At 38.7% G+C, this 24,985-nt stretch overlaps 1 protein-coding gene and 1 pseudogene across 1 annotated transcript; one reads left to right on the forward strand and one right to left on the reverse strand.

Moving 5' to 3' along the window:
- LOC107519473 overlaps positions 1–7,813 on the reverse strand; it is a 41,928-nt pseudogene extending 34,115 nt beyond the window's left edge.
- Positions 7,653–23,926, forward strand: EIF2S2 (eukaryotic translation initiation factor 2 subunit beta). The gene is made up of 9 exons (XM_016162224.2): positions 7,653–7,826; positions 12,866–13,043; positions 14,517–14,620; positions 16,145–16,280; positions 16,984–17,084; positions 17,706–17,854; positions 19,759–19,815; positions 21,611–21,696; positions 22,329–23,926. Exons 1-9 carry the CDS (start codon positions 7,812–7,814, stop codon positions 22,502–22,504), a joined length of 1,002 nt encoding a protein of 333 aa, XP_016017710.1. The 5' UTR covers positions 7,653–7,811; the 3' UTR covers positions 22,505–23,926.
- The last annotated feature ends 1,059 nt before the right edge of the window (positions 23,927–24,985 follow it).

The following is a 24,985-nucleotide window of genomic DNA, read 5'->3' on the forward strand; positions in this document are numbered from 1 at the left end:
TGAGGAAGGGACCTGGTAGTTTAACATCTTATAAAGACTTTCAGCCTCACACATTTCTGCTGCTGTAGTATTTGCTCTTTCTAATTCCTGATGTTTTAGTGTTCTGCAATATGAAACTACTTGCCTCTTCTTAGCATATGCCCTCTCAAGCATTTGAAATTCAGTTTCCTCAGGTTAACTTTCCATCTTCCAAAAATTTGTTGATATCCCTCATTTGCTATTGTCTTTCTTATTCCCCTTGTCCGTGTGAGCTGATAATTTTAAAAATATTAATTCGCTGTCATTTTGGGAATGAGATAGGGAGGAACACGTGTTTAATCTGTCCATGTATAATGAGAATTGCAAGACTGTCAAGATGCTCACTTTCTTACTCCCATAAAAAAATGTTAGAACCAGAAAATTCAGAGATAAAATTCTGCTCCCATGAGGCTGATGTGGAAAAGCATGGGTCTGAGAATTGCATTCCCTATTTTCAAGTCCTGTTATTATCATCTGTTGGTTGGTGGATGTTAGGTAAGTTAATTTTTCTGATTGTTTTTTCATCTAGAAAGTGCCGATAATCATCCCTACACAGCCTATCTTACTTGTAATGACCAAGAAAGATAATTGATATAAACATACAAATATACAGTAAATATATATAATTTATCATTAATTCCGTTACCAATAGGCAAAGTCAAATATATTTTGAGAAGCAGTATAACAAAGTAGAAAGAGTATCAGCTTCAGAGTCACACAGACCTGGACTCGAATTCCATCTGTCATTCATTGTGTGATCTTGGGTAAGTGACTTAACCTTGCTGAGCTTCATTTTCCTCATTTATAAAATGAGTACATTATTATTAAACTGACAAGGCTGTAGTGAAGGTTAAATGAGATAATGCATGTAACACATCTGCTATAGGGTCTAACATTTAGTAGATACTCAGCAAATGTTATTCCTTATTTCTCTGATTTGGGACCAGCTTTGTTATGCTCACGTGAAACTCCTCAGCTTGTATTTCCTCAATTAATGCTAAACCACAATAGTAATTAGCATCTTAGGTCATCAATAGTCCTGCTTTTCCTGGGACCAAATTATAAGGTGAGCAGACCAAATTAAAAGGGTTCGGCATACATATCCTTTGAAGTGGGAACTGACGCATCTTTTGGAGTTGTTATAAAATAAGATTTAAAGCTTGTAAGGAATATTAAAAGACATTGGAATACTGGAAAAATGATACTCAAAAAATTATCTTAAGAGTAATTGGTAGTTGTTGGTTTTTTTTCCTATTTGATCCTCAAATAAACCCAGAAGCTGGGCAGGTTTTATTATCCTGTTTAAAGATGAAGAAAAAAATCAAGGCATGAGTAAAAAAGTGACTTGCTCAAGATTCATTAGTCATCGGGGAAAAACCAAGAACTCCATCCTTGGTCTTTTAACTCCCTAGTCAGTGCTCTTTTTAAAAAAAAACTGTGGTTAAATACACATTCATCTATGAACAACCATGGGTTGCTTTTTCCTCTTGGCTATTGGTAATAATGCTGCTATGAACATGGGTGTACAAATATCTCTTCAAGACCCCGCTTTCAATTATTTTGGATTTACACCCAGAACTGGAATTACTGAATCATATAATTCTATTTTTAACTTTTTGAGGAAGCACCATACTGTTCTGAGGAACAGCCACATGTGGTAGCTGCACCATTTTACATTCTTACCAACAGTGTGCAAGTGTTCTAATTTGTCCACATCCTTGCTAACACTTGTAATTTTATTTTTTCTAATAGTCATCCTAATGGTGTTATCTCACTGTGGTTTTTTTTGTTTTTTTGTTTTTTTGTTTTTTTAAGTTTCGAAGTCTTCTGTAGAGATGCCAAATCACTAAGTAACTCTGGGTGACATCACCGACAATGTATAGCATTAAGATCCTACTAGATTTAAGACACTGTAGGAGGCAACAGTACACACAGACTCTTCCCTCAAGGATTTTAAAATCTAGCTGGAAAGAAAGAACATATGCATTTAAATATAAATAACAATGTAATAGTGTATTCTAAATGATAAGTATTAAATGAAGACAGAAAAGGGTAAAATTATAGTAGGCTAGGCTGATTAAAAAAGCCTTAAAGAGAATATGGCACCTTAAATATTTTAGAAGGAAGAGTTTAAGTTATTCAAAAGAAAATTAATTTTCTTATTTCAGTTATTAAATCATGCATTCTTTCAACAAACATTTATTGTGCTCCTAATAAATGCTACACACTGTGCTAGGTGTTGGGGTTACTCATGCACAAGGGAGAAAGATGAACAATGAGGAGTGACAATCTAAGGTGCTGAGTGTGTACACGGTATGCTGAATCACTTTCTAAAAGCCTGCTAATCTATCAAGAAGACTGTAATCACCTCCTTCCACAGTGAATCATAAAAGGAGTATGTAAAGCATATTGCTTTCCGGACTGTAGTCACACTCAATTATTTCAAATGGAACATAGCTGGGAAGTTTCTCATTCACCCTTGGGAAGGAGGCTATGTTCAAGAAGCTAAGTTTGTTGCAAGTTAGTTATCAGCCCTTCATACCTATCACCCCATGTGGGTTCTTGCATTCATTCACAAATATGTGCTATGCATTGGAGAAGCAAAGAAAGATGAGTAAGTCGCAGATCCTGCCCTCCAGGATCTCAAAGATAGCTACAATATATGATTAGGGCTGTAATTGAGCAAGGAAAAAAAAAAAAAAAGAAGCAGAAAGGACTAACTTTCTTCCCCCTAAGGAAACCATAGGCTTCTTTTAAAAAGTAACAGCCAAGCCGGATCTTAAAGGATGGGAGTTCATCAGATGGGAAAAAAAGGGATTGACATTCTAGCCAGGAGAACAGCATGTTCAAGAGATATTAAGTGATTTAATGTAGCTAGAACTTACAATACATGATGGAGAATAGTAAGAAGTGTAGAGAGTAGGGTGGTGAGGAAAGCTGCAGAGGTAGACTACAGATAGTTTTATTCTAAAGGTAACAGACAATTGATTTTCAGGGAGGAGAGCAGCATGATTAGATTTCTTTAAGGAGACTGCGGGCTAGATGCAGGCTGAACTGATGTTACCAGGAAGGTAACATCAGAGAAGGAGTTCAGGTGGTTAACCAAATAGGGTCTCAGGATCTCATATTTGGCCTGCAAGACCAGAAATCTGATTTTCCTAATGCATTTAGCATGGAAAGACACTTGAGGATTGACTCACAATAACCAAATTCATGAGAATGTGGTAAAAAGTATAATTTTAATTTATTAATACACATTCATCAAACACTCGTAAAGAATCTACTTTGTGCCAAGCATTGTTCTAGGTTCTAGAGACACAGTTGTGATTAACAATTTCCTGCCCTCACAGTGTTACATTCTAGTATGGATTATATTTTTCCAGTGACTGAAATATTTGTGTTTGCTGTCCAGAGTATTTCCTTCTCAGTGTAAAGGTACTAGGGAATCTAAGTTGATAATCAAAATATTGTTTGGTGAACGATCAGAAAAAAAGAGAGATAGATGATTTTAAGGTTCATTTCATTTGGTCCCAGGTGAAGCCTAAGAAATGATCTATGCTTTGGAACAAGTATACCTATGAATGACTAGCTTGGATTTATGACTGCTCAATCCTGAACATTGCTGAATGAAAAAACATAGCCAACCTTGGCAGATTCCTCTCTTTCTGGGTTCCAAGTGAACCATTTTAATTCTAACACATTCTTTCAGACATACTGGATTATAATTAATTTTAATTACGTTAGCTCCAGTTATTTTTGCCATATAATTAAATAAAGGCTCCAACTTAGACTACATCACTGAAAGCAACCATATTAAAATTTTGGACACTACTGAATTTTCACCCATTAATCCAACAAATAGTTACCAAATATTTGTACCAGGCGCTCTGCTAGGTGCTGAGAATATCTAAGTGAACAAGACAGATTTTGCACCTATCCTCAAGGAATTTATATACATTCTGGTAGTGAAGTGAGATTATGAAAATCACCAGTAAACAAGTGACCAATAAATTGTTAAGTGTCATAAAGGAAAAGGGCCAGAGAAGAATGTTGCAGTATCCAAGAAAGATATAACAATCACATGGACTAGACTAGTGGCAGTAGAGATAGAGAGAAATGGTTGTATTTGAGGTTTATTTTGGACTTAAAATCAATAAGAATTGCTAATGACTTAAGCAATTGGGCAATGAGCAGTGCCCTTAATTGAAATAAGAAAGGCTTTCAATAGGAAAATACCCAGACACAGTAACTTTGATATCTCTGTGAGACAAGCAAATGTAGAAAAGTAGGCACTTGGATATGTAAGACTAAAACTCAGAGGAGAGGTTTGGGTTGGAAATATGGATTTGGGAATCACTGACATATTACAGTATTTAGAGATAATATTTTCATTAGAGTGTAGCCTGGCCAACTTGCTTAGAATTGGTGATTCTAAATCTCAGCAACATATTATCTCAGAAATCATTTCTATATTTAAGTAAAGAATGAAGAATTCATTCTTGCTAGTTTAGTTCTCAAGGATAACTATTCAAGACTTCTTTGGGAGGGCTTCATATACCTTCTGTCTACCACATCGACTCAAAGATAAATTTAACTTTAGAGTTCACTAGTATCTCAGTGACTTTCTCTTTTCCTCATCAAAGATAATTCTTAAAGGCCCCACGTAATGAGATGCTCATAGATGAAAAGAGTTCAATCGATTTGGATTAGAATCTCAATCTTAATAATGTTTTCTGTAATTAATTATCACCTACAAGGATGTATGGACTTATTTACCAAGTACAAAAAGTACTGAACTAACAATCATGAGATCTCAGTTCTAATTCAAGTACTGTTACTAGTTAATTTTAAGTCACAGCCTCTATAGGCCTGCTATTTTATGGGTCAAGTGAAGAGACTATGGAATATTTTAATGCCTATAAGTTAGTATATAATTAAAGGATTATCATCATTAGCTTACTATCTGGAGTGGTGCTGAGCATCAACAATGGCCCCAAGTGAAGATTCCAGTAGTCTGTTTCTGGATTTCTCACTATTTTTTGCCAACTCCATAACTCACCTTCTGTATCTATGAAACAGAAAAATTGTAATGATTTCTCTCACTGTTATGGGAAATTAATGACTATATATTTTGCAGAGATTCCTAGATGATAGAGGTTAGGAAAATACGAGTGATGATTTGTGTTGATGCTCTTATTAGTTTAGTCTAATTAGGATCTACCTCTTGGAAAACTTGGAAAAGCTTAGCTACTATTGCTTTGTGACATTTGCCAACTCCCCCAGAGAATTTTGGCTTTCCTACTACATTGTGGGAAGCCTGAAATCTTTGAAGTCTCTTGCAAGTAGCCAGTTCAGGGAGATCATGCCTGGTATAATGCTACAACAGAAAATAAAATCTTTTCACAAAAGTGGTCAAGACTATTTGTTAAGCATACCAGCATTTCCCAAACAGGGAGTGGAGGTAAAATGAGGCCTCATCCAGACTTTGTGTCTTTGTTAGTATAAACTAACTTTGTTAGTGTACACTGAGTTACTTAACAGTGATTTCCTATGAGCGCCTCTCTACCTCTCTACCTCTATCACTTCTCTTCTCCCTTTGTTTTTTCCCCACTTCGTTTGTTTTCTCAGTCTTCATTTTCCTAGTCCAACAGGCTTTTCAAAAACTTAGGCCACATTGTTTCCTCTTTCCTCCTCAAGGCCTCCCCACTCAAAGTGATTTAAGGGCTGTCAATGCCCCAAATATTTACCTCAGAGACCCAAGAGGAGATAAATAGTATACACCAGTGGCTCTCAACCAAGGGTGATCTGGTAATACTTGGAGACATTTTTGTGTGTCACAGCTAGGGGAAGGGTGCCACTGGCACCCAGTGTATAGAGGCCAGGGATGCTGCTAAAACTACTACGATGCACAGAATAGCTCCCAACAACAAAAAATTATCTGACCCAAAATGTCAATACTGCTGCTGTTAAGAATCCCTGGTACATACAGTAAGTAGCTAAAGATTACTGAGACAGTAGAGCTTCCTTAGAATGCAGATCTTCAAGGTGATAAAGTGGCAGCCACTGGCATCAGGTTGTCCTAACTTGGATCCCTAGGTTCTCTGCTTTTGTTGGTTGTGTGATTTTGGACTAATTATTCAAAGGTGTGAAAGCATAGTTTCCTTAGCTGGAAAAAGAGGCTAATAAAGTATCATTCTCACTAAGCTGTAAATTCATTGAAGGCAGGAATCTAATCTTACCTGCCGTGCTTAGATTAGGGACCAGTACCCAATGTGGAGTACTAAGTATCTGTGGATTATCTCACACAGTTGTTCTGAGGCTTAAGGCAGGGAACATATATTAAGTGATATGAAGCACAGTGAGAAAAAAAGCAATTCCTGATAGTGAGTGGCTAGGCTGACAGTACCAGCTAGAATATGCTGCCCTGTTGAACATAAACAACTTCACAGGACACCAACTTCAAACAAAGCCACTCTGTGACTATGATGGATCAAGACAAAAACAAAACCACTCCATAATCATATCTTAATACAAAGAATACCGTCCCAATCTCACACACACACACACACACACACACACACACACACACACACGAAAACAAATATCCCCCCACCCTGGCTAACATGAGGGACTACTGCTTAACCAGTCATAGCTTTAGCCTCTCTTGGTTCTTCTCTTTATAGATTAAGAATTATTAAAATACTCCATCATAGAGTTACCTCCACTTACCTAATAGCATTCAATCCAGAGAGGCCTGTTTCAATGAACCATCCTCCAAATTACCTAACACAAACCCAAATCCTGTAAATTCTTTACAGCACCTTCTTCACGAGATGCCCGCTGTTTCCCACGCCGTGCCTCCCTCCTCTCCTTGCCCCTAAGGAGACAGTAAGCCCAAATTTGTTCAACTATAGGGGCGTTCTCGGTGGCCTTTGGCGGGAGATCACTGACAATAGTGAGAGCCCCCTAAAGGGTAGCTGCTATTATTATGCTTCAAGAGGAATTGCATGATGCAGCCATAACGTCCACGCAGGAACTTCATAAACTGTTTTTAGGCTTCCCAACAGACTGCCTCTTGCCAGACAGTTTCTCCTCGGGGGACGGCTCTCCTCCGTCTACAGGAAGGAGGCTTTCGGTTTCCGACCTCCCAAATCGAAATGCAACATGTTAGATTAAATTTCTCACGAAGTAAAACCCCTTACTGAAGTTCGCGCCTCTCGTTCCAACTTTGAGTACTCCAAAAGGGTATGGTGGGGTAATAGCAGGAACGCTAAAGCCCCAATAGGTTCATATTACTGAGTGTCTTATCTACCATCCTAATGGGGAGAAATGGGCCCATATTTCCGCACAAGCAATGCAGAACAGCGCGGACTCGCCACGCGGCGAAAAGCTGAGGTAAAACTCGCCACCTGCAAAGTTGAACCTTCCCGGCAAGCTACCTCAGACACTACGCAAGCGCACGGGTCGCTGGGCGGCCGCCGCGCAATTGCGCGTCTCTTCTAGGAGGACTACAAGTCCCGGTTTGCCAGGCGCCGCAGCGTCGCCGGGTAACTCGCGCCAGACCGAGCGCGCTAGGTCGGCCCCTCTGCGCGCCTGCGCCCTGCGCCCTACCGGGTTCTGCGCAGGCGCATTTCCAATGATTGGGAGTTGAGGGCGGGGTGTCGTTCCCTTTCGCTGATGCAAGAACCTAGTGCGGTGGTGGGAGAAGTGTCGGCAGGAGCAGTGCTGCCGCCAGGACCTGGGGCTGACCCGTCCAACTTCCTGTGTTTGCTGAGCCCACTCGAACCGCAGCCATGTCCGGGGACGAGGTGAGGACCTGAGCCTGGAACTAGGGCTAGGGACCGAAGTGGGGAGCCGAAACCATTCCTAATGTGGGAGACCGGGCCTGCGGCCTAGCGGCCGGCCGCCATGTGGGGCAGCCGGGCCTAGGCGGCCTGGAGAGGTAGAGTCGGCGAGGAGGACTCCGGAGCCGCAGATTTGGCGGCGCTCGGTTCTCCAGGGCGGCGGCGCTGAGGCAGGCGTTTCCGGAATAGAGAGCAAGTTAAGTCGCCCTCCGAGAAGGGGGCTTGAATGCCAGTTAATGTCCCACCTGAACAAGATTGGGGCTGGCGAACCCTCCATTCCTTTCGATTTGACACTGCAACTGTACCTCTCCTCATCGGGTGCGGAGGGTGCCGACAGGAGCTTCCCTCGGCTCCGGTGGAGTGCCCTTGTTAAAAACTTTGCGGGCCGGCTCGTTCCGACGAAATCTGCTCTTATTCTCATCTGTATTATTTCCTAAAAAGACCAGGGGGGTGAGGGAGATAGAACGAGAGGCAAAGATCCTGCACGCTCAAAAAGGGACTACACTTGGAAAGTTTTAAGGCGGGAGTCGCTGACTTTTCCTCAGCAGCTCACAGCGATGGTAGCGGGAAGTCCAAACTGCGATGCTAGGTGGGATCTTTTCCTACTGTCGTGGTTGTAAATTCAGCACATTTTCTCAAGTCCCTTTTGGCTATATTTATCCCAATTCATGTAGAATGAAACTGCTTAAAATGAAATCTGATTTTAAGTAGTCAAGTAGGTATTGAGTAACACTGGAGGGTGGCGGGGAGCTACCGCTTACCGGCCAGCTCTCCCCAGCAAATAAAAGCTCTTGAATTTATAATTCACTTGGCCTGTAGGGCCTTGGAAAGAAGGAAGGGGCGGGGGGGAATTTGAGGCTTTTGCGAGTATTGGCTTTTTGAGGTAGTCCCTGAACGAACCTTAGAATTTCTTCAAGTAATGGAAAGGCGGGATCACAGCAGGGGCGTGGGTTAAGAAGCCAAGTAAGTGTGCTCACAGAAAGTAGAATATTCTCCGGTTTGGTTAGAGTTAACCCCTTGAAACGCAGGTAGTGGCTAGTTCATAAAGGGATTTAAAGAATTTGGATTTATTCTGGAAGGGATGCTAATCTCTCATCTGATTATAACAACCTTATCAGATAGATATAAATCATTTTAGGGATGAAAAAACTAAGGCTTAGAGTGTTGTATAATGTCCCATGATTAAACAGTAAGTGGCTGAGCCAGTCGTAGAATTCCAGATCTATGTAATGTTTCTTCTGTCTAAGTGACTAGGGAGCTCTTGCTCTTTTAGGAGAGAAATTGAGAATCTAAAGGAGGTAGGTGGTTCTTGCTTGCCGGTCATGGTAATGTTGCTCAATGCTATATTTCAGAAGTCTGAGAGTGGCAGTGTTTCATGTTTTGTTTCTACCTGTTTTCTAAGCTTCTCATAACCTTTAACAAGTAAAGTACTTATGTAGTGCAAGGTACTGTGGGGTGTTATTCTGTGTGTGTTGTAGGGAGGTAAGAGAGATCTAGTTGGAAGTAGAAATAGAGCCATCAACATAGAGATTGGGGGCGGGGGGCTTGAGGATTCAGTTTTAGTAGTGGCATCAGGTTTTGAAGGAAATGGAAATATGAACATATTACTGAAGGGTGAATAGGATTTTTGTCAAGCAGAGATGGCAGTACCAGCATTCCAGCAGAGGAGTTTTGGAAGCCAATAAAGTATTAAGCAGCTTGGCACTTTTTAGGTCTACTAGTCCAACTTCATTTTATAGACAGGAAACTAAGGCCCAGAAAGGTTAAATTGCCCAAGATCATAACAGCAATTTAGTGGGACTAGAACCCAGCTTTTGGCTTCCACTCTGTAGGTATGTGAAGGTTCTGATTCCTCCGATTTTGTTGGCGAGATAAGTATTCTTAGGCCAGTCCTTAACTTTTGATTACTTTACAGACTTTTAAGGATCAAGTGAAAATCTGTACATGAAAATGGTTAAAGTGCACACATTTCTTTTTAAACTTAGTTATTAAGCCAAAACTCACCAAAACATAACCTGCTTTAACTTGGGGAAACCAAGACATTTAAAAAGCAGTGTTCTAGCAATATGGGTGATACCTAGTAAGGAAAAATTTCCTAATCTGCAGGCATTCATTATTTTTCAGACCATGTTTTTAATGTGCTGTCAGTAGTTAAGATTATTGCTTATTACTCAGCCCATTCACAGGTGTAGAACATCAGGTTTTCACACAACACGGTGAGGTATTTTACAAAAGAAGCTTTAAACTAAAAAAAATTTCTGATTAGAAATAGAATGTGTGTTGCACGAAGTTTACAAAACACAGATGAATACAAAGAGATGTCTACCAGAGATGACAACACTTGTCATTTGTTCTCTTCACCTTGCTTCTCTGAGTTCTTTTGTAACTCACACCTGCCTTCCTGGTGTGATATAGCCATAAAGTTAGAGTAAGGTATGATGGATGGGAGTAGGCTTCCAGTTTGATGAAGCACTTTACACCATTGTCAGGATTTATTTCTCCCTTTTCTTTTTCTCACCTCTTCCAACCCAACTCACTGTGGGAAGTTGGAAATGGAAAACTGCTTTCGAAGGCTTCGTTGTGGACTTTTTAAAAAATAATTCAAGGGAGTCTGTGGTTTTTCCATAAGTGCACTGTCATCAACTATTTGCTTCTCAAAAACTAACCTCATAAAACATTTGGAATGTGATAATTTGTTGTCATATATGAAAGTCTTAAACCATTTTTTTAGTCAAGACTGACATGGCCTGTGGTTTGAGGGAGGTCTACCTTGGGCACTGCTTATTTTTTTTTTAACTCTGATGAGTGGTGTGAATTAAAGGAGGCGATCAGTGTATGTCTTAAGTATCCAGTGACAATAATTAAGAAGGATGTTAATTATTTCAGTGTATAACTCCTGTGTGTTTAACACCCTTCACAAGGCTACCACCAAACTTATCTGGAAGAACTAAATATGAATTTTTTTCAGGGGATAAGAAGGCAGTTGTGAGACTGTCTTCTGATTTCAGGATCCCTCCCATCTTTGGTCTGTGTTGCTGAATACTAGTTAAAAGAATTAATATTCCAGGGCATTTGATACTTGGAAAAATGCAATAAATGAATTGTAAGGCCTGCCAGACAACCAAATTTATAGTGCCTGGAGTACTGTCTGTTCTTTTGCCAAATCTCCATATTTCAGAAGTGCAGATGAACTCTGTAGCTTACCTCCCTGGAACAGATGGTAACTTTCCATGTAGGGTGACCCCACGGTCCAGTAGGTCAGCAATGGGGAACTCCTTCCTCCTGGCTCTTTTATTCTTGTAAAGTTTGCCTAATTATGTTCTTCAGACTGACTGCATTTCAAAATTATTCATTTATACAGTTAGATCTTTATTAAGGTAGGAAAGGATAAGTTTGAAATGAGGCTGTATCAATTTCCAGAATGTCTTACAGATCCTTCTCTAGTGGGTGAGAGTGATAAACACCCTACCTCCTTACAGACCATTGTTTGGTTTCAGTGTATCTCAGTTTCTTTAATGTACTAAAAAAATTTAAGCTAACTAGAATCAATTTTGGGAATTTTTTTGACAGTTTTATGAGACGTCTTGGATATTAGATCACCCCGAGTTGATGAAATTTCACTAATAGGAATCAGAGATACTGTGCTTTGTGAACTGTAAAGAATTATATAAATCATAATAATAATTGGTGGCATTATCGAGTACTTTTGTGCCAGGCACTGTGCTGTTTTATATATATTTACTCATTTAATCCTTCCAATAACCTTGTGAGCTTTAGTTTTGGTTCTGCTACTGATCTCTATTTTACAATGTGGCATGCAGAGGGCAAGAATTTACTTGGGGGTAATATAAATAAGAGCCAGAATCAGGATTTGAATTCAAGCAGTTGGACTCCAGACCTATGCTTTTAAAAACTTCACTATCATAGCAGATCATTGGGCAAAGTGCTGAATTTAAGCATGGTAGAATGTAGAAAAAGATTGGTAAGGGGCTTAGAGAAAAATACTTGGGATTTGCATCCAATTGTGTTCAACTCCAAAGACCTCATTCTTTCAACACTACTGTCATCTGCCCTGTATGTTGTTTAAACATCTAAAATAGCTTCATCTGCATTTTTTCCTAAGTGATCAGTATAGACAGTTTATAGGAAGTTATAAATTAGTTTTCCACTTATTCCTTAGTGGACATTAGATAAAAGTAACCTAAGAGAACTTTTAATGTTCCAGAAATAAAAAAGCAGAGTAAAGACTGTATAGAAGTTTCTCTTACTCAAATAGAGATTTACTATGTGACGGGTTGCTGATGAATTTCTGTAAGGGATTGCCTGAACTTTGGGATACAATTTTTTTTTTAAAATAGGTCAAGTCTCTTGGTATAGCAACTCCAGGTTGCCAACCTTAAATTAACATGTTTAACCTGCCTAGGTATTGGTTTTCTTATCCATAAAGTGAGGGGCGTGACATGGGTTATTGCTAAGGTCTCTTCCAATGAATTCCCTTCTTATTCATCATAAAGTCTCCAAATTTGCTCATGAAGTTGCTGTATCTTGTGATAATTTACAAATTGAAAGGCAGGTACACATGTTTAAGGATCACCTGCCCCCCCCCCCCACCATGTCTAATAGTATAAGGAAGATTGGATAGACTTTTTTTTTTTTTTTTAAAGAAAAAGTAAGATTTATTAAAAGTACATTTAGAAGGAAATGGGCCATGCTAAGGAAGGCTGCAGCCCTGTGGAATTTGGAAGGTAAAGAGATAAGACAGTATGCCTCAAAGGGAGGAGCAGGTTTTCAGTAAGGAGTGCTGTCCTTTTTTGGTACTTTCATGCATCAGATACTCTTACTTTTAAGAGTGCCTTTTGACACCTGAAAATTATATAATTGTATTAACCAAAGTTACCCCAATAAACTTAATTTTTTTTAAAAAAAGTGCCTTTTGAGAATACAGCATATTTAGAATGTGAGCATCATTAAAAATAATAACATGATCCCTGTCTTTTAAACAGATGATTTTTGATCCTACTATGAGCAAGAAGAAAAAGAAGAAGAAGAAGCCTTTTATGTTAGATGAGGAAGGTGATGCCCAAACAGAAGAAACCCAGCCCTCAGAAACAAAAGAAGTGGAGCCAGAGCCAACTGAGGACAAAGATTTAGAAGCTGATGAAGAGGACAGTAGGAAAAAAGGTGAGTGGTAGAAGCAAGAGAGTTCCCTGTTTTCCTGGGATACCTGGTTTGCTTCCATTGGTGTTTGGATTTTGTGCATACAGTGACGTCTCAGCCTGATAAGACTGTTCCAGTGAAGTTGAGGCCATCAAAAGTCTGTGTGCGCTGGACCTTGTTGGTGTTCTGATAGACTTGTTCTAGGGAAATTCTCACAGAATCCACAAGTGTCACAAAACCTTTTTATTCCAGGGCTGGTTTTCCAGTCTAACCTGTCAGGTCTCTTCTCTAGTTTTATTGGTGGTTGTATTTAAGTGTAAGCAGAAAGAACTAGGACCAAGATAGTTTGTGTCTTAGCAAGTGTGAAGATGTATAGAAAAGATTAAAATTACTGCCTAAAATGTTATAGTTTAGATACCAGCATTAGTTCTTCACTCTTGTGCTCTAACATAGATACCATTTCGCTATTAGAAATAAATGATTCTGTAAACATAATGTCTTTTGACATTATGCTGGAGATAGAACTGGCATTGAGCATCTACCATGTGCTAAGCATCTTGTATATGTTTAAAACTTGGAAAGTAAGTCATTCTTGTAATAAGACAAAATGGATTCATAAATAGCTCCTTGAAAAACTTTGTAGCAGAAGGATCGTAAAATATTCCTAGTTTACGGTAGAGCTGAACAAATGGAAAACTTATTGAATAGAACCCATTAATCGTCACTAATGGAGGACAAAATTTTCTTTTATTCATATTGTAACTTTAATGGATGTGAAATACTTTATAAGGTCTTGTGGTGATTGGTTCAATAACACGTTGAGCTAGACATTAGGATTTAGGTGGAAAAGGTATAGCTTCTCAGTATCTTGTACAAAGATAGATAAGCAAGCCAGTCAATAACTAACCTCTGTTGGAGTGACAGAAGGTACTACTGAAGCACCTAGGAGGCACCTAATCCAATTGGAGACAAGGAGGGATAGGCTTAGAGAAAACTTGGTGGAAGTAACTTCTCATCAAGATCCTGTGAGATAAATTGAAAGCAAGTGCTATGTGGGAGAGCCCATGGGAAGGCTTGGAGGTGAGAGACTACACACACAGCACTAAGTGAAGTTGTTCAGATGGTCTGGAACCAGGGATTAAGGTATGAGACCTGAGATGGTAGGTGGAAGTGGAGAGAGAAAGCTGAAGAGCCTGGGAAATTGTGTTATAACCCTGACTTTGTGTTGTGTACAATGAGGCACAATATGGTCGAATTACTAAATAAATATTCTTAGCATGGTCCCCTAACTAGATTTTTCCTATCTTTGAGTTGGCCTGCCATTGTGTTTCTCAGAACCATAACTTTGTTGTTGTGGAACCCACTTTACTAATTAATATCCGATCTCTCTGTTGGTGACTTGATTAATAGCTGAAATTTTGGTTTAACGCATAATTTGATGCTTTGCCTTCTGCTCTTTGTTGTTAATAATTGATCATCTCAATTATGTCTTTTTAGATGCTTCTGACGATCTAGATGACTTGAACTTCTTTAATCAAAAGAAAAAGAAGAAAAAAACAAAAAAGATATTTGATATTGATGAAGCTGAAGAAGGTGTAAAGGTAGTATTGCTTTCTTGTTGAAGGTAAAATTTGACCTCTTGATAGGTTGCTAAATGGGTTATGTTTCTCCCTCTTTGCTTTTGTTAAGTACTTGATCACAACTGTTAAGGTCATTTTCTTGCTATTGTGTCTGACTAGGTACTTTAAAGGGATAATGGTTCAAAGGAATGTAAATTTAGGTTTTACACATTCTATTGTGTATCTTTATGATTACAAATGATTATAAAATGCTTGTCATTAACCATATGGAGATTGGCCGAGGGAAAGGTATTTCTCTGAGAAATCCTGTGAAGTAAATATTCTAATGGTTTCTTCTGTTAAACTTTTGGTAGCATGTTGACGATACACAAATTTATGTGTACCCCCGAGCAGCAAAGAACGAACCCCTAGCCTGCGGTAATTGGCTAATGATCTTAATGGCCTGTAGTAGAACCAGAACACTCAGGATGGTTTTATGGAGTTCTCTGATCTTGTAGGTTGTCTTATTACTGAATTGATTTCCTAGACAGATATCTCAAAATTCTTTTGAACAAGTAGATAGATGAGTGGTAGATAAGTAGATAAATAGGAGGATAGATGGAGCAAGGAGCTGAAAGTCTGTTCTTTCCTTATTTTAAAGACCCTGTCCAGGAATCTTGAGCAGAGCTCACACATCACTTTATAAAATTCAGGATAATAATAATTCTATGGATACACAGAAAAAGAGCAAGAGTTGAGAGACTATACATGCACTTAGTGTCCTATTTTGTGTCCTCTCCCCAAATTTTTCTTTGGTAAATAGTTATTTGCTCAAGCTCAAGAAAACAAGGTCTATCCCACACGTAGCAGGAGATGTATATAGTTTTAGGAATAATGTCACAATTTTGATGACTTGATTAATTCAGCATATGTGTATTGCTGATTACAGTGAGTCAGACATAATTGTGGGTAACCTGGGGACTCTGCTAATGACTAGCCTCTGAAGTGAGGGGCAGTCTAATGGGACTGAGCCCTTAAACCTATGGAGTCAGTCACTGACTTCTAGTAGTATCAAAGTTGAATTGAATTGCAGGTCACGTAGTTATTGTTGGAGAGTTGAAGAAGTGGTGTGGAAAAACACCATGTATTTGGTGTTAGAAGGAAAAAACCCTCCTAATGAATGACTGCATCAGAATACTTAGAAACTTCTTTAAAATACTCCTGACCCCTGTTCCTGTTAAAGATTGCCATTCAGAAGATTTGAGAATCTTTAAAAAGTTTCCCAGTCAGTTCTGACAATGGCCTTGTTTAGACACAGACAATAATTTTTAAGATTTCAAGGCTGATGGATAAAAGAAAGGAAAAGATCCCACAAAATGTCTTGAAGAATTTCCAGTTTAAATGGTAGATTCTGAGCCATTTTGGGTTACCCATGAGAGACATTTCTTGCGTAATTTCAGTTTTGAATATTTAATTTTTTCCCTCTAAAAGGATGTCAGTCCATGTCATTAAAAAAACAAAAAGTCCTAGCATCAAAATATTGTAACTATTATCTCAATTTCTTAGGATATGAAGATTGAAAGTGATGTTCAAGAACCGGCTGAACCGGAGGATGATCTTGACATTATGCTTGGCAATAAAAAGAAGAAAAAGAAGAATGTCAAGTTCCCAGATGAGGATGAAATTCTAGAAAAAGATGAAGGTAATATTGGGGGCTCAGCATCTGGTTTGTAGGTTACTCAAGCCTTTGGCCTAGGTCTCTTTGATAAGCAGACTCTTTTTTTTTTTTTTTAATTTTTACTTGCTCTATGTTTCCACTGATAAGGGAAGCTAAAAGGAAATAGTATCTAACTTGATAAAGATTTTAACTATATCTAACAGTTAAAGATTTCACGGGGGAGGAATTTGGCAATCGTGATTCCATTAAATCAGGGATTTGGGTGATTGGGAAAATTACTGTAACTGAATTTTAATAGTGTTAAAATTTTTTTACTATTTTGTTAAGATGTTCTTTTATTGGTTTCTAAGTGCTATAGGGTCTTTAAAGAACTTTACCGTAGTCAGCATATGGATTTTTATGGATGTGGGTATTAAGTGCTGCAAAACAGTTGGATGTTTTTTCCTCTGATTATCTCAGTGCATTATTTTACCTTGTTTTTGTTAAATCAAGAAACAGTTCAGTGTGCATCTGTTAGCACAAATTCCTAATTAGAGAGGTCTCCAGTAAGGGTTGTTTATGAAGGTTTTAAGATCCCTGTCTTTAAGGAATAAGAGATTGTGAACCTTGATGCCTTGTGCTTGAGGCTGTCGTGAATGCATTTCTGGGAGGGAAGACAAATACTCTGAAGCTTTCTTTCTCTAGATCTGCTTGTACTGCTCATTCTTACAGTCTTTATTATCCATAGCTTTAGAAGATGAGGACAGCAAAAAAGATGATGGTATCTCATTCAGTAACCAGACAGGCCCTGCTTGGGCAGGCTCAGAAAGAGACTACACCTATGAAGAGGTAAGACAAATTCTGTTATGAAAGGGGCTAAGCTGTTCACTAGAACTCAAAGAAAGCAGGATAATTCCCTGAATTGGAAGGGCCATTGAACTATATAGGTTGATAGTGAAACAGACCCAGCGAGGTCATAGAGCCAGTGTACAATATTGCCTGGTGCCTGCGTATGGGGCAGCCTTCCCAGAGTGTAGCAGTCATAGTGCTCACTGTTTCATCTGAATCCATAATTTCTAAGGATGTGGACCTCCCTGGAATGAGGAGAGTGGGAAGTGGGGAGAGGAAGTAGCTAATTTGGGGCCAGGATAGTCTGGAGTTTGCTTTTTTGAACTTTCCTGAATCTTAACTTTTCATTGTATTCTATACTTTCCCATAGAAACAGCAGAATTAGTAAGGGCTCATTCATTTGTTTAACTTTGAAAAAGGAATTGCTGAGCTTCCATAATGGACCAGATCCTTGTTGAGAATTGAATCTTGCTCTCAAGAAGCTCCCAGAACATGCAATGATATGTGTGTTAATATAGTAAAAAGTGAAGTTTGTACTAGCTAAAAGGTAAAGCAAAGTGACTCAAGTGGGAACTACTGCTGTTAATAAAAATGTACATGAATACCACTTTGTCTCTATAGCTACTGAATCGAGTTTTCAACATCATGAGGGAAAAAAATCCAGATATGGTTGCTGGAGAGAAAAGGAAATTTGTCATGAAACCTCCACAGGTTGTCCGAGTAGGAACCAAGAAAACTTCTTTTGTCAACTTTACAGATATCTGTAAACTGTAAGTTGGTTAATGGAGAGTCTCCACCTCAAATACCAGAGTGTTAGTGGAATTTATATTAAAAGTCCTTGTTGTGGACTATATTGCAGGTAGAAAGAGAGAAAGCACAATTGTCGAGATTGGGTTGAGGGAGGTCATAGTTCAAGTCCATCAGTTCTTTCAACTCACAGGTCTCAGGGCTTGTTTTATCAGGCATTCAGAGGTAAGAGAAGCCAACCTGTGCTAATACATGAGACTATATCCTAATCAGATGGAGTAGAGAGTGATGAGGCTGGTTGTAGTCCTCAGACCAGGAACCTGGGGATCCCAGGGAAGTGGAAAAGCTCATTAGACTGGAGTGGGCCTGCCAAGCAAGTGCAAACAGTGAACTCTGGGAAAGCATCTAAATTTGGTACGCTGCTTCTTTGGATGGTCATTGCTAAGACACAATCATTCAGCTCTCTCAATTACTATAATATTCCATGCCTGCCTGTCCCACGCCAGGGTCACTGTCTGGGCCTGGCTCTTCTCATCTCAGCGATACCTTTTCTAGCAGGTTCCTTAGAGCCACTGACCTTATATACTGTTCTTCAATTTCATAAGTGATACACGCTTATTTCAGATAAAAGGAAAAATGGTAAAAAAAATAATCACTAAAAATTCTACCACCTAGAGAGAACCACTTATTTCCATTGCTTAAAGGCACTACTTAAAAGATTTTAGATTTTTTGCAGATGACAACAGTATGTGCCTATTATAGAAAATATAGACATGCTAAAGAAAAAGTCATTTGTAAGTCCACCATTGAGAGGTAATCATAGTTGATTTTTATGTTTAACTAGTTTAATGCATATAAATATTTTAAAATAAGGTATCATACTGGTTTTTAACTTATTTTTCTCAATGTATTGTGAAGCTTTTATGTCATTAGTCTTCATAAATGTTTTTAGAAGCTATACAACATTCTAACAGTTTTTTAGTTAGACATGGTTGCTCCCAGGTTTTCATTATCAGAGGTAAAGCTTCAGGGTGTATCATTATACATGTATCTTGGCAGTAACTCAGAATAGAGCTTTAGGGCAAAAGTTCCCAAAATGGAACTGCTGAGTCAAGTAATGGATATTTCTATGGCAAACATTGGGAAATTACTTTCCAGCAGGCTTGTATCAATTTATACCCCCATTAGCAATTTAAGAGCTTACCTGTTTCATTATATTTTTACCAACCTTCACTCATTACATTTTGGGGAAAAAAGTAACTTTTAAAATTGTAATAGTAGTGTCTGGTTATTGGAACAAGTTCAAACAATTAAAAAGTGAAAATATTGAATGGCATTGCTCTGGGTTTGCTTTTTTCATTTTATATATTCTAAAAGCAGGATAGAATAGATGTACCATAACCACTCCCTAGTTGAATATTCAAGCAGTTTCCAATTTTCCTGCTGTTAAGCTTCCATGAAATACTTCTATATATATTCCATTTTTTTATTAAAAATTTCCACCAGGAAATACATTGGAATTAGCATAACAAACACCCAAGTATCTTATTGCTTAGGTCTGGTATATTTTGACCTTTTGACACATTTGCTTCCAGTCTTTAAAAAGAGGGTTTTACGTTACAATTAAAGCCATCTTTTTATCTCTTCTACCTTCCCAGAAAAAGATGTTATCCTCTAAAGTTGGTGTTTACCTTTCCTGTTTCTAGACATTCACTCATATGTATGTATTTATAAAGAACATGAAATAGTTTTGTGGACTTTAAAATGTAAATAAATGGTATCATATATCTTTATTTTTGAGTTTGATGAACTGTGTGCTAAAATTCACCTTGGGTAATTATAGATTGAAACTGAACAGGATGGTTTTTTAGAAGTTTGGTTAGATTTCCATGAAAGATAAGGTTTATCTATTCCACTTTATTTTTAGATTACATCGTCAGCCCAAACATCTCCTTGCATTTTTATTGGCTGAGTTGGGTACAAGGTAAGAAATTATATTAACATTTATGTATAATTATTTGTAGTATTACTGGACATTTCATAAGAATTTCTCTTAACTCAAAAGATATGTAACCTGATTATCAGGAATTTTTAGGCCAGTGAAGGAAGGAAATCAGTTCATTTCTATGGGAGAGCTTGGCTGTTTGGGAATAGGGAACAGAATTAACAGTGGCTCATCCTAACAGGCCTGCTGGCGTATCAAAATGAGTACCATGGCACTGCCATATTTTAGAGTTCCCCGTCATTAATTGGAATTCTTGGGTCCTTTTGTGGAGCAAATACTAAATTTCACAGGAAGCCATTTTCTTAGGTCAGAATTTCTTTTCTAAATTGTTAATAGGCTATTGATGAAATGCAGCTTATAAGTTGATGAATGGCACAGGAGAAACATTGAAACAGGGATCCATAATTGGTTACTTCCCTGTATTCAGGGCTCACCTGTCAGAGGCACCGACTTAGTCCATCCCCATTCAGGGAGGCCAGGATCTCATGGAGTTTGACCGTAAGTGCTAGGAAGCCAAATGTCCCTTTAAAAATAAATAATGTAGACTTGAGGCATAATAATGACTAAAAATATACTGAGTGTTGTGTTCCAGGCACTGTGTCCAGTACCTTTTTGGGTACCATCTCAGTCTTTACAACAGTTAAACAAACTGTTAGTAGAAACTAATATTATCTATCTTCAAGATTTGGAAACGGGTTCAAGGAAGTGAAGTCGTAGTTGGTCGTATAGCTAGTTAATGTTGCAGTCAGTATGCAAACTTGCATCTGCCTATCTCAGGAGTATGAGCTGGCAGTAAGTACAGAGATAACTAAGGTGTTCTGTTCTCTTCCTACTGTTGAAACTGAAGTTTGTTGGAATTGGCTATCCTTGCTGTGGAGTTAAGGAGTAATTTACTTGACTAGTGGTACATCATTAGGCTGTTGTAGAAGAATTGTTTTAAATGTAAATTTGTTATAATTGTTTTTAACTTACATAAACTAATGGAGTAAAAGCTAGCAGTGTTTTTCCTACTTCTCAGAATAACTTACTTTTTATAGAGTTGGGGTAAATCGTAATAAGTTGTGACCAACGAACTTAAGATCAATGGGCTAAATATAGGGTTGTTGAGAAAATTCAATTTCTTTTGATAGTGAATGAAAAAAAAAATCCTACAGTAAGCCTTGGAATCACCATAGCCTGGATATTAAGCTTATAGTCCATGGAGGATAATAAACCCTTATAGTTAAAGGAGAATCATAAGAGAGGTTCTTACAAAAGTCAGTTTTACAGTGAGATATCGAACAAATATAAATTTAATATACCCAGCTAAATTTTGTTGTTTCAGTTTCAGAACATTTTCATCTTTATATGACTGAATCAAATATTTGATGTTTAGAATTTTCAAAGATATCTATAGCTCCTTTCATATTTTTATATGTATATAGCCCCCTACTTTACATGATATGCATTCAGTAAAAGTGTGTTTTTCCTTGTTGGATGAATAGGCCATCACACACGTTTAAGGAATTGGTTTGTTTTAGTTTTAAAAATCATTTATAATTCTGATTTGTTGCTGGACACTTAGTTGAAATTTGAGTTTAATGTTAAGAAATATGGATAGGTACTACGTAATTAAAACTAAATTTTTTGAGAGATCAGGTAGTATAGCACTGCTTCTAGAACTATCCCTATGCCATTGAATATATTTTAAATACCTTAAATGTAAAGGTCCTGGAATTTGATCCCTTACAGGTAAAAACAATAGTAATGAGGATATCTTTGTATTCTTTCATAGTGGTTCTATAGATGGTAATAACCAACTTGTAATCAAAGGAAGATTTCAACAGAAACAGATAGAAAATGTTTTGAGAAGATATATCAGTAAGTATACTTTTAATATATCGGTTTGAAATGTTCTCATCAGGCAGTAGTATTTTGAGGAGAGCCATTGGTTTGTAATGGAGCTGGAAAGGCTGGCCTTAGAAGATGAGGGAAAATGATAGTGTTGGGGAGGTGGGGCACACAGCCAATTAGGGCTGCAGGAGAAAGGTTTGTATTTCCTAAGAAGGCCCAGCTAATCAAGGCTGCTGGTTGGTTTCAGGCTGAAGGCCAAGTCAGAGAAATCTGTCTGCATCCAGGCCTGACCTGCCTTTATCTTCCTAATCACTTAAAATTGGCACATCTCTTCTCACCTAGGAAAGCTAGTAAGTTTTCTGAGTGGCTCTTCTGTGGAAGAACCAGGATTATGCATCTCGCAAGTGTTCCTGCCTCCTTGGACATTTGGAGTCTTTTTTTCAACCCATGGTTTAGTACCTGAAGCATCACAGCAGACAGCTTATGTTTCTATACCCTAGGATAGTTTAGCTATAAACTTACTAATAAGTTTAACTCAACTTCCTTGGTTTGGGTACACCCTGGGCTTGTAGAGATCAGTGTAAAAGTGTTTCAGAGGGAAGAAACCTCTGGCTCAGAGTGTGGATACCAGGTAATTCTGCATGTTGCTTTCCCTGCAGAGGAATATGTCACCTGTCACACATGCCGATCACCCGACACAATCCTGCAAAAGGACACCCGACTTTATTTCTTACAGTGTGAAACTTGTCATTCTCGATGCTCAGTTGCCAGCATCAAAACCGGCTTCCAGGCTGTCACGGGCAAGCGAGCACAGCTCCGTGCCAAAGCTAACTAATTTGCTAATCACCACTGATGTTGCAAAGTGTGTTGTGGAGATGTGGCTGGACAGGTTTACCATCAGAGTGGATATACCATTGTATTAAAAACAAGATAAAAAAGCTGCCAAGCTCTGGCGTGTGGCTGGTTGGTCTGAAATCCTTGCAAGATGCCAATGCTCAAGCTGTTGACATACTCATTGCCTACTTTAACAACTGTCAGAGAAACATGATGGGGTAAGGCGGTGCTTTTTTAAAATCGTTCATAGACTTCTGTAAAATGCAAGATAAATTAAAGTTATTATAACAGTGATTCTTTCAATTTGGTTTGTCCTTCAGTTTCTTTTCTATAAAAATTGTGAATTCAGCAAAAACAGTTTGTGCCTGGGCTCTGGCGAGGTTTCTGTATCCTTGTCCTGAGAAACCGGACACTAGTAGGGGCTTCAGCTGGGCAGCCATGTTCCTCTCAGCTTCTCTTGAGATACAATAAGTAGACACAGCTTCACATGAGAGTGTAGTTGGAGCATGAGATCTGGGAGGACATCCTGTTTTCAGTGTCCAGGGAATGATTAACATAGATTTGAATTCTTTTCATTATGTGAGGATTGTTGCTACTACCTCACTGCCAAGTCCTCCGGCTGTCACATGAGGGAATATAAGGTGCTAGGTACCCTCCCTCAGAATTTTCTTCCTTATTGGCCACTAAGAGAATATTAGAAACATAGCCTCGAAGTGTGTCTTATAACTGGCACACTAAGAAAAGCCCAAGTTGTACATCTGTTGGCAAGTAAGAGATGTGGCATGTGCAGTACAGAGAACTCTTCTGAGAGTCTAAACCATGATACTAGAGGAAGTTTTTTCTCCTCAACTTGTGTTCTGGGTTTGAAAAGGCCCACCACAAATGCTTTTTCTTTTTTCTGTATTAAAGTGTATTGAATGTGACCATGAGAAACCAAGAGGTAATGCCTATGTAGTGCTTCTGGTGCCTCTAGTTCTGCCTTCTGAGGATTTGGCTGAAAGGGTATTTCTCCATTGAAGATGGGGGAAAGATCATCATATGTGTCTGTTGTGATCTGACTTGCACGCACTTGCCGAGGATAGGGCGTAATGCTGCTCCTCACTTGTTGCAAGACTAATCCTTAGTGGCCCAGGAGCAATCACTCAGCCCTGAATGTCTTGACCATATTGTTTTTAATCACTGTGACCCTTAATTTTAAAGTAAAAGCCAAGTGTTATAAAACATCTTGGCCATGAAGTGATGGAGGGAGCAGAGCATTCCTTCAACCTAGTAGGTCCTAAGGGGACCCACACTGGCTGAGCTGCCACCACTGCCCTGATGAACTCAACTGCTGTTTATAATGCCATCTTCCTTCTTTTGTATCAACGTCCACACAATTCCTAATGTCGGATGTTACTGCGTGAATAAAGCAAGGATCAGTGCCTCTTGTGTAATTAGTGCTCCATTACTTTTGTATGTTTGTGTGTTTTATTACTTTAGTGGGACCCCTTAGGGGAAGACAGGAGTTTACAGTTTGATGACAGGTTGGCACAGGTTGGCAGTTTACCCATTTTTAACTTCATTCTCAGAACGTCCTCTGAACTGATTCTCTTAAAGTCCTATTGAGGTATTGTTTGGTTAAATTGAATCAACTATATCAAACCCATTCAAAATGGTGGGTTACCCTAGGTTACCCATTCACACTAGAATCAGCCTCCCTTCTGTCTCCTCTACCTCACACCAACCACAGCTCAGCTGGAAGGAGCCTTCTATGCAGTGGTAAAGCAAAGGCATTTATTTGAGGGTTTCTGATCATTGTCTCGTGAGAAGGGAACCAGTCTCCTATTTTCAGCGTCAGGAAACAGTGCTGAGGAATACTCCTAATTATGTAAAAGGGAAAAGAAAGGGTCCATGGTAAAGAAAAGTTTGAGACTAGACAGCTTCCATGACTGCCTAAGTCTTTTAGTTTGTGATGTGCATTTACATGAGCACATAAACATGCAGTGATCTCTAGTTTTTGGAAAACCATCTTGATTCCATGCCCACACCCAACCCCACCTATAGTAAAATTTAGCTTGTCCTCAGGTATCATCCTGGCTCACCCATACTTAAGAGGTTCCTATCCACTGTAGGTAAATTGTTTCTCCCAAAGCCTACCATGTCAGTGCTGAGAGCAGAGTTTTGTTCACTTGTGTGTCCCCAGTCTAAGAGCAAGCAGTGTAACTAGCAAGTTGTAGGTGTTCCAATATCTGAATGAGTTTCTTTAAAAGCATAGAATATGCAGAATTTTGTAGCCCCCCACCTCTACCCCACCCCAAACATCCTGCAGGATAAATGCAGAAATAATGCTGTGCTGTACAGCTTGGAAGTTCTGCCGCGGCTTGTGAGGTACCAGCTCTAACCTGGGCTCCCCCATCCAGATCGTTGGCCCTGGCAATGCTAGGGTTCCACCTTTGAACAGCATAATACATTTTGCAATGTATATTTTAAAAGTTGGGTTTTG

The sequence above is a fragment of the Rousettus aegyptiacus genome, unplaced genomic scaffold (assembly GCF_014176215.1).
Source record: "Rousettus aegyptiacus isolate mRouAeg1 unplaced genomic scaffold, mRouAeg1.p scaffold_m13_p_12, whole genome shotgun sequence".
NCBI classification, from domain to species: Eukaryota; Metazoa; Chordata; class Mammalia; order Chiroptera; family Pteropodidae; genus Rousettus; species Rousettus aegyptiacus.